The sequence below is a fragment of the Peromyscus leucopus genome, chromosome 3, assembly GCF_004664715.2.
Source record: "Peromyscus leucopus breed LL Stock chromosome 3, UCI_PerLeu_2.1, whole genome shotgun sequence".
Classification (NCBI taxonomy): domain Eukaryota; kingdom Metazoa; phylum Chordata; class Mammalia; order Rodentia; family Cricetidae; genus Peromyscus; species Peromyscus leucopus.
The window spans coordinates 84,797,992-84,808,691 of NC_051065.1; the positions used below are offsets into that span (position 1 = coordinate 84,797,992).

The 10,700-nt window shown below is 38.7% G+C and overlaps 1 gene segment (V, D, J or C); it reads left to right on the top strand.

Annotated features, from left to right (window-relative positions):
- Positions 1 to 9,387: 9,387 nt before the first annotated feature.
- On the top strand, positions 9,388 to 10,340 carry LOC114686283. The segment is given in 2 exon segments: positions 9,388 to 9,764; positions 9,902 to 10,340. Coding segments are annotated over 2 exon segments (369 nt in total).
- Positions 10,341 to 10,700: the final 360 nt, after the last annotated feature.

Here is a 10,700-nt window from a genome sequence, read left to right on the forward strand (position 1 = left end):
TGTAAGTGTTCTAAGGACTCCCTCTATTTGCTGAAGTCACATCTTTGCTATTTCATGAGGATCACAAACCCTAGCCCTTTAATTTGAAAAGAATAGTTTTTATTCAGTTTGCAGTTTATAGTCCATCATTGGGTTAATCAAGGTAGAAATTCAGTTCAGAATCCTGTGGGCAAGAACTGAAGATAGGACAATGGACTTCAAACTAAGACTGTCCAGCAGTAATAGTACTCACTGAATCCTCCACATCAATCATTAATAAAGAACAAACTTGCTCACAGGACAATCTAATGGAAGTAATTCCTTAAACAATTTCCCTCTTCTCAAATGTATCTATGTTTGTGTCAAGTTGACAAATATAACCAGTATACTGAGGCACTTGACTGTGATTAGGTCTGCAAATGGACGGAAGAAGTAATACATACATTCTCCATGATTGTAGCTGTTTACCATCAGGCTTCTAGAATCCACCTTACACATAACACTGGAGAAATTATACAAGAATAAAAGAAGTGAGAGGATGTATTATTAGTAGATATAAGAAGTACGTGGGAAAGGGCTGTGAACACTGAATGAAAATAAAAGGACAACAGATTTCAGGTAAGCTTCGGTAGAGCTTATTCTGCTCTGACTTTTCTGTGATTCTGAAAATCACTTTGCCAGTTTGACCACTAGGGGTTGCCATGAACACATGAGTCTTTTTATTTATTACTAAACACCTGTTCAAATGAAACAAGCTAAAGCCTCTGCCTTTCTTTCTTGTCATCAAGTAATTTTGGCTCATTGGTATTCTCTGATTAGAAGACAATATGCAGTATTTTTTTTTTATTTTGGTTTTTGGAGACAGGGTTTCTCTGTGTAGCTTTGTGCCTTTCCTGGAGCTAACTTGGTAGCCCAGGCTGGCCTTGAACTCACAGAGATCCTCCTGGCTCTGCCTCCCGAGTGCTGGGATTAAAGGCGTGCGCCACCACCACCTGGCAATATGTAGTATTATAATAGTCTCAATAATATGCTGCAAGTGCTCTTGCACTGGTATGTGAAGATTTCAGATGTCAGAATGTCTTATCAGATGCTTTCTTCAGCAAAAACAGACAAATTTAAATATTGAGGAAGGGAATGAAAACTCCTCTTCCCTGTTCATTAAGTATATATAACATTTTATAACAATAAAAGGAAGAATAATTTAAATAATCTAAAGAATGTAGTTTAGATATAGGTATTGAAGTCAGCATTCAAAATAAACTGTACAGTTTGGTGATATAATGTGTACCCTAATAAACTTGCCTGAGGATCAGAGGACAGAGCCAGCCACTAGATTATACATAAAGGTCAGGCAGTGGTGGCACACACTCTTAATCCCAGTACTTGAGATCTCAAGCATTTTCTTGGGAAGCACACATACTTTTAATCACAGGAAGTAATATGGCAGGACAGAGAAAGGCTTATAAGGGGTGAGGAAACAGGAACTCACTCTCTTTAAACTGAAGATTTTGTAGAGGTAAGAACTAGTGGGTGGCTGTACTGCTTCTCTGATCTTTCAGCTTTCACCCTGATATCAGTGCTATATTGACTAGATATGGAGAGAGTAGAAAGCTGTGTCTTGTTCCTGAATTTAATGTAATTGCTTTGAGTTTCTCTCCATTTAATTTGATGTTATCTGTTGGCATGCTATATATTACTTTTATTATGTTTAGATATGTTCCTTGTATCCCTGATCTCTCCAAGACATTTATCATGAAGGACTGTTGAATTCTGTCTCAGACTTTTTCAGTATATAATGAGTTGGTCATGTGTTTTTTTTCCTTTCCATTTTTATATGGTAGATTACTCTGACAGATTTTTCTATGTTGAAACATCCTTGTATCTCTAGGATGAATCTTACTTCATCATAGTAGATGATTTATTTGATGTGTTCTTGAATTCAGTTTGTCAGTATTTTATGGAGGATATTTGCATCAATGTTGATGAGGGAGATTGGTCTGTAATTTTCTTCCTTTGTTGCATCTTTGTGTGGTTTGGGTATCAGGATAACTGTAGCCTCATAAAAAGAACTTGAAAATGTTCCATCTGTTTCTATTGTATGAGACAACTTGAGGAGTATTGCTATTAGTTCTTCTTTGAAATTCTGGTAGAATTCTGCACTGAAACCATCTGGTCCTATGCTGTTTATGCTCGGGAGACTTTTAATGACTGCTTCTATTTCCTTAGGGGTTATAAGTCTATTTAAATTGTTTATTTGGTCTTGATTTATTTTGGGGAGGTGGTATTTACCAAGAAAAATTTCTCTCTGCCTTTTAGATTGATTGGGTAAGGGTTAACATATCTTGTTGATTTTCTCAAAGAACCAACTCTTTGTTTCATTGATTCTTTGTATCATTCTCTTTGTTTTTATTTTATTGATTTCAGTCCAGAGTTTGATTATTTCCTGCTGTCTATTCCTCCTGGATGAGTTTGCTTCTTTTTGTTTTAGAACTCTCCAGTGTGCTGTTAAGTCCCTAATATGAGATTTCTCCAAATTATTTATATAGGCACTTAGTGCTATGAACTTTCCTCTTAGCATAAGTTTGGGTATATTGTGAATTCATTTTCATTGAATTCTGAACATCTTTAATTTCTTTCTTTACTTCTTCCTTGACCCAGTGTTAATTCAACTGAGAGTTGTTCAGTTTTTCATGTTTGTGGTCTTTGTGTAGTTTGTGCTGCTGAACTCTAACTTTAATCCAAGGTGATCCGATAAAATACAGGGGGTTATTCCAATTGTTTTTTATATCTTTTGAGATTTGCTTTGTGACTGAATATGTGGTCAATTTTAGAGAAGGTTCCATGAGGTGCTGAGAAGAAGGTATATTCTTTTGCATTTGGGTGAAATATTCTGTAGATGTCTGTTAAATCCACTTGAGTCATAATGTTTGTTAGAACCATTCTGGATGACCTGTCCATTAGTGTGAGTGGGATAACTCTCCCACTATTAATGTGTGTGGTTCTATTTATGATTTAAGTTTAGTAATTTTTTTATAAATGTGGGTGCCCTTGCATTTGGGGCTTAGGTATTCAGAATTGAGTCATCATTTTGGTGGATTTGACCTTTGATAGATATGCTATGTCTTTCCCCATCTCTTTTAATTAGTTTTGGTTGGAAGTCTATGATTTTGGATAGTAGAATCACTACAAGAGCTTGCTTCTTGGATGTGTTTGATTGGAAAAACTTTTTTCAAACCTTTACTCTCAGGTAATGACTATCTTTGATGTTGATGTGTATTTCCTGTATACAGCGGGAGGATAGATCATGTTTTCACATCCATTCTGTTAGCCTATGTGTTTATTGGTGAATTGAGTTTATTGATATTAGGAGATATTGATGACCAATGATTGTTAATTCTTGTTATTTTGTTGTTGTGGTGGTGATGCTAGTGGTAGTGTATGTGTGTGTGTGTGTGTGTGTGTGTGTGTGTGTGTTTTCCCTCTTTTTGTTTTGCTGCTGTGGATTATCTATTGCTTATGTTTTCATGGGTGCAACTAACTTCCTTGGGTTGGAGTATTTCTTCAAGTACTTTTTGTAGGACTGGATTTGTAGACAGGTATTTTAAAATCTAGTTTTGTCATGAAATATCTTGTTTTCTCTGTCTGTCATGATTCAAAGTTTTGCTGGGTATAGTAGTCCAGGCTGGCATCTGTGGTCTCTTAGTGTCTACAGAACATCTGTCTAGAACCTTTGGCTTTTAGAGTCTCCATTGAGAAGTCAGGTGTTATTCTGATGGATTGGCCTTTATGTTACTTGGCCCTTTCTCATTGCAGCTGTTAATAGTCTTTCTTTATTCTGTATGTATTTTGAGTATCATGTGGTGAGGGGGACTATTTTTTGGTTCAGTCCATTTGATCAATGAATCTCTTTCCTCTGTAATATGTTCAATGCCTGAGATTCTCTCTTTGTTCTCTTTTATTCTGTTGGTGATGCTTGCATCTGTAGTTCCTGTTCACATACCCAGATTATCAATTTCCAGTATTTCCTTGGTTTGTGTTTTCTTTATTGCTTCTATTTCAGTTTTTAAGTCTTAAACTGTTTCGTTCACACATTTGATTGTTTTTTCTTGGCTACTTTTAAGGCATTTATTGATTTGTTTCAAATTTTTGTTTGTATTTTCTTCAATTTATTTAAGGGATTTTTTTATTTCCTCTAAGGGCCTCTATTATCTTCATAAAATTATTTTTAAGGTTGTTTTCTTGTGCTTCAGCTGCATTGGAATGTTCAGGTCTTGCTGTTGTAGGATGATCAGGGTCTGGTGCTACAATATTTCCTTTTCTGTTGTTGAACGAATTCTTACACTGGCTTTTGTGCATCTGGGTTTGGGATAATTAGAGTTATGGGTATTGATTCTTGTGATGTCCTTGTTGGATAGGTGTTTTGTTCCTTTATTATCTGTTTTCTTTATTGTTTTCTGGCCCGGATGGCCAAAAGTTCTGGTAAGTGGCAAGTCTTCAGGTCCAGTAGGTTTATCTCAGCTTAGGTTTGCTGGGGTTTGGGTGCCTTAAATCCAGTGTATCCTCCTGTTCTTCTGACTGATGTGGGCTGTTCTCCCAACTACCCTGAGTTGTGCCTGTGCCTATGGAGTCTGCTGAAGTTCTCAGGAGGGCTGGTCACTGGGAAGATGATGAGGTTGTTGGGGTTGGGTGGCTGAGTGGATCTTGGGGAACAGAATCCAATGGATTGTAGTGGCAGTGGTGGTGCAGCCTGCAGGCAGGTTTCTCATCTTCTGGCCCGCTGCTGGGTACTGCACCAGAGTAGCGGAGTTCAACCAGAGTTGGGGGCAGAGCCCAGCTGCCTTGCTGGTGTTGAGGTGGGAGAGAGAGTGACAGGATGTGCCCTGGGGCTTAAAATCTGGAGGCTGGGGCAGTTCAGCTGGGAGGCCAGACACTTGCCTGTTCTCCTAACTGCTGTAGGTTGTGCCTGTGTCTATGGAACCTACTGGAGTTTCAGGGGGTGTCTGACCATGGGGAAGATGATGAGGCAGGTGGGGTGGGCAGCAGAGTGGGACTTGGGGGAATAAAACCCAATGGGTGGTAGCAGTGTTGGTGCAGCCTACAGGCAGATCTCTCACCTGCTGGCTGGCTGCTCTGTGTGTTCATTTAGTTTTTAAATGAATGTTGTCAGGAAAACAGCATTTACAAGCAACTTACTAAATATTAAAATAAGGACTTATACCTAAGATATATAAGTATGAAAATAGCAAAAGAAAACAAAGCTGAAATGCTTGGGGCATAATTGTTTTCTTAGACAAGATTCTAAAAGCACAAGAAAAGCTTTAGTTTCCCTTTGCTTCTTTCCTTCCCCCTTTGATGAACAACTCTTCTGGACTGCCTCATCATGTGTCTTAGACATCTCTTCCCGTCTTCAGGTTAGCTGCAAATACCCAGAGGGAGGACTTGGCCTTTGATGGTGAGCATTGGATATCTCTTCCTCTTTCTACTTTGGTACCACTAATCACAGAGTTCCCTAGAACAAATTGATATTTGTGGTGTCCAGACAGCACCCATTACAGATGAGCCACAGTTAGTTCAACCAAAACTTCTATGCCTCACAGTTACAGCCATTCTGTACCACCTTCCATGTTCATTTTTAAAAAAATAAAAAATGATAGCAAATCTTTACTGGGAGGTGTGATAAAAACTATCATAAGTTTAATGATCAGGGACATAGTAAAGGAAAAAAATGGTACCAGAGAAGGGGGCATAATTGGACTCCAAAATTTAACTGAGGCCCTTTCCTGCACATATCACAGAAAAACTGGGGTAAATGAATCAGAGAGATGGCAATGGCTGAAACAGGAGAGTCAGTTCTGGGGGAGTTTCTGGGTTGGGAAGGATGAAGCTGGATCAACTTGTACTGACACATACAAGGAGCAATGAGAATCCCCTATTCCCAACCACCACCTTACCTGTAAGTGTGCTCAAGCCTGTTTCTATTGGTTGAAGTCACATCTTTGTCATTTTATGAGGATCAAAACCACACACCATTAATTTGGAGAAGGTTCACTCAGCTTACAGTTTATAGTGCACCATTGGGCTAAGTCAAGGCATGAATTCAGTGCAGAAACCCATAGGCAGGAACTGAAAGAGAGACAATGGACTCTGACCTATAATCACTCATCTAGCAATGACACTGCCCATAGTGGGTTGAACCATTCCATATCAATCATGAATGAAAATCAAGCTTGCTCCTGGGGCAATCTGATGGAGGTAATTCCTCAACCAAATTTTCTTCTTTATATATATGTTTGTTTCAACATGACAAAAATAACCAGTATACTGGGACTCTTGAATATGCTTAGGTCTGCAAATGGATGGAAGAAATGATAAATACATTCTTCAATATTATTAAGCTGCTTATCTTCAAGATCCTAGAATCCATTTTATGCATAATACTGGAGAAATTTGAAATGGATAAAAGAAGTAAGAAGATTGTTAGTAGATATGAGAAGTACTATGGAAAATGGTTGTGAACACTGCATGAAAATAAAAGGACAAGTAAGTAACACTAAGGACATAGATTTCAGGTAATCTTGAATAATGAGCTGGTTTTTCCATCCCTTTGCCAGTCTGTCCAGCAGGGGTCACCATAAACACATGTCTTTCCAGTTAAGGGTTCCCAGAGCTGAAGGGCCAGTCAGTGAACACCAACAGGGAGAGGGTATACACATGGGGAGGAACTGAATTACAGCAACACAAGAATGGCTTGGATTTAGCTTTCTTGAAGACTTTCTCTGTGGAATTATTTTTGGTTTCATTAATCTCTTTAATGCATGTAAGTTGAGGTTTGTGCTATTGTCAGTGGGTCTGTGTTGAATGTGTGTTGATTTAAGTGAGTATATTTTGGTTATGAGCTTGGAAACATCCCCATTTAATTTCTCATCCTACAGGATAAACAAAAAAGACCATGGAAGAGCCATGCTTTAAAATAGATCAACCCTTAGTCTAGGTTATTACTTAAAACCCAGGACAAAATTGTATGTAATCATATTTCCTATATATGGAAAATATTTTTTTCACAATAGTAACAGAAATATTTGAGATTTGAAATAATTAGGTCCTCTTAGCCTGACTTTTAATCACAAATAGTTGTCTCTGCCACAATCACTCACATAAACAGGAACTTGATATACAATCAATGTAGAATGAAAATGGACTTGAACATACACAAATATTTTAGATAAAAATCAGAGCAAAATTGCTAATAAAAATGGTCTATTGGGGCTGACATAACAATGTTTTATATAACATAAGCATTTCTCAGTACATTCTTCTTCATGAAATATACAGGACTTCCTTAAGAGAAAATAAATTAGTTTTAGGTGGAACTATTACTAATAAATTTAAAACCTCAAACGTTTGGTGTATTGTGTGCACAGCATAGACTAGGAAATGTTTGAGGTCAGCACTTGAAGATTAGGATGCTAGTTATGTTCTACATTTTGATGTCCAGTTTTAAACCATTGTTCTGCTATTGTGCAAATGGCTTCAGAATCAAATGATTTTTTGGATAGCTGATTCTCAGGAGAACATGTCTGAATCAAATTTTTCTGTTCCTCACAATCCAGGCATAGTTTCAAAGCTGCACCTTCATGTCAGTGGAGAAAAATGATAAATTTGATCTTCTTGGGAATATTCAAATAGAATTTTCTAGGACAGTGGTGTTATTCTAGAATCCAAAACCTTTAAATTTAGATTCATAGGCTCACCATGTTCATCTCTATTTCCCTTTCCAGGACTAAACATGGTTAGTTCTAAAATTCATGCTCATTCCTTTATACTGCAATCATGATTTTATTGTGACAAAAATACAGATAGACCATCAATAACCATTGAAGTCATACTAGTGGATTGTAGGATACTAAGAGAAATGGCAGTAGTGATATGGGATTTAGCATGTTCTTAAATCAAGAATTGACTCTGCCCACTGGCAGTTGTTGTCAATGAGCCCTATGATTTCAGACCACGGTTAACATATGGATGCGGCTCATCCCCAGGACAAGGTTGTCTTGTCCATTGGCAGTAAATATCTTATTCTTATATGGTGAGGGATGGTATTCTGTGCTTTATAAATGCCCTGATCCTCTTTCTCCAATGTTCAGTCTTCTACTACTGAGTGGATGGTGCCCTATATGCTCTACTGCCATGTAGAGACACTCTCTTCACCCCATTGCTGCTTCATATTCACATCTCACCATCTGTTTTTCTGCCTATGTCATAGAGAGGATGCCTTACACACAGTCTTCGTTCCAGTGCCCTGTACCACGTGCTAGACCAGCACAGTTTGAGTCCTGGAACCGGACTGGGGGCAGTGAGGGAATGAAGAAAGGACAGACAGACAGACAAACAGACAGACAGATGGAATTCTGCTTCCCTCCACAACCAAGAACCTCAGAATATTTATTAGGTCAAGTATAGAAGGAGGAGTTAGCTGGTCTCCACAGGACATCTCTGTAGGCCAGAAGCCTCAGGCTATGAAAATCCAGGGGTAGGAAGTTCTTTCACACACTGCTCAATTGTTCATAAAGACTCACACTTGGACTCCCAAGAGGATCTTTGCCAACCCTCTTGTGCCTGACTCATATTAGGAATTGGCTTTGCCAATGTTTCACGAGCTCAAGGTCTGAAACATGACCATACCCATGTAAACAATACACATTCACACAGAACTTCACTAACTCAGGGATTCCTCTGCTTTACATAATATTTTATCTTTGTGAACAGTTGCAAGTTTCAAGTGGGATGGTCACACATCTTAACCAGGCATGAATAACTATTTTTTAGTAGGAACTTTAAGGGATGGCCACAGAAGGATGGGTAGCTTTGAGGAATGAGGTATATTGTAGGACAGCTGAACACTTGCTGAGAAAAAAAGAAGAGGAAAGAACATTAAAAAGGGAGGAAAACTACCACAGTTTGAAGACAATGTGTTCATAGTGGTATATGCTCTATGGCGGGTCCCTACTGGGAAGACTATAAAAAAATTTTGCATATATTATTTGTTCACATATTTTTATCTTTTTCAAAATTTAAATTTGTGAGAAGAGTTCTTCTGTGTAACAGCTCTTGCTGTCCTGGAAATTGCTTTGTAGACCAGGCTGGCCTCAAACTCACAGAGATCTGCCTGGATCTGCCTCCCGAGTGCTGGGATTAAAGGTATGAGCCACTAGCACCAGGCTAAAAGTATATTTTTATCTCATATTTCACCACTGATTGGTGGTATACAGGGGTAAACATAGTACAGAATTCTGGAATATGGTCTAAAGAGCTCTCTCTGGACTCAAGAATATCCACATGTCAAAATGAAGATGACTTCTAAACCATCTTCCAGTTTCTGGAATTGCCTTTGGGATGATGGATGAATATGTAAGGCTAGCCAGAAATTCATGTCACAAATCATGTAGAAACAAAAAATAATTCACTCTCAGGACATCAGAGTCAGTCTTTCTTCTGAGTTGTGGAAAGAACCAAATTTCTGTAGACAATCCCACAATGTCTTGATCTGCCCCAGAACATAGGGTCCTGAGGCTGGCATAGAGTTAGTCCCTGAGGAGAGACAACCGTGTAGCTGTGACCACATCATCTAGACCCTGCTAATTTGCATGTAACAGAACATCCCACACTTCTGAGGATTTCTTAATAGGCTGATAATACACTGTGTAGGATTCAGTACTATTCAGGACACAGCACAGCCATGAAGGCTCCTGTTCATCTCCTGGGACTTCTGCTGCTCTGGATCCCAGGTATGGAGAACAGCAGTGCTTATCTCAGTGCAGTCAGAGCTGCCTGGCTTGTTGGGAACTCTACACATTGACCTTTAAAGGCAGCATTATATGTTTTTGGTTGCTGTGTTGTATTTTTCTTTCTTTCTCAATGCTAGGTTCCAAATGTGACATCCAGATGACCCAGTCTCCATCTCAGACTGTATCACTAGGAGACACAATCACCATCAACTGTCAAGCCAGTCAGAGCATTGGTGCAGCATTAGCCTGGTATCAGCAAAAACCAGGGAACTCACCTAAGCTCCTGATCTATGCTGCATCCAGTTTGCATGCTGGAGTCCCATCCAGGTTCAGTGGCAGTGGGTCTGGGACAGATTTTACCCTCACCATCAGCAGTTTGAAACCAGAAGATATTGGAACTTATTACTGTCAACATTACAGCAGTTACCCACCCACAGTGGAACAAGTCATAACATAAACCATTCAACAAAACAGAAGTGCAAGCCAGGCTGCCTCAGCTGCTCCTCCTGGTGCTTCCACCTGCTGAGATCATTATGCATATGAAGTTGGTATTGAAGAGCTCTGAGTGACTTTGAATAAGAGACTATGAAGGCTACTCCTGTTCTTAAACTCTAGCAGCAAAGACGCAAGAGGTAAATTCTGATTTGGTAATACTGTTCAGGACTCAGAAGGCTTCTGGGTTAAGACATCTATTTGAATTTACACATCAAAGAAAAAATTCAAAGGAGATTTACAAAAAGATGGAAGAAAGGGAATAAGTGTCTACAGCCTTCTAAAAAGATTTTTTGGAACATACAATCTTGTGAAGGATTAGGAGTTAGACAGATCACTGATAGGCAGAAAGACAAAAACAGGGGCCACAAATAGATAATAAAAATGATAAATATCCAGATGATAAAGATGGTAAACTTCTGCCCATTTTCTGATTTGACAGGT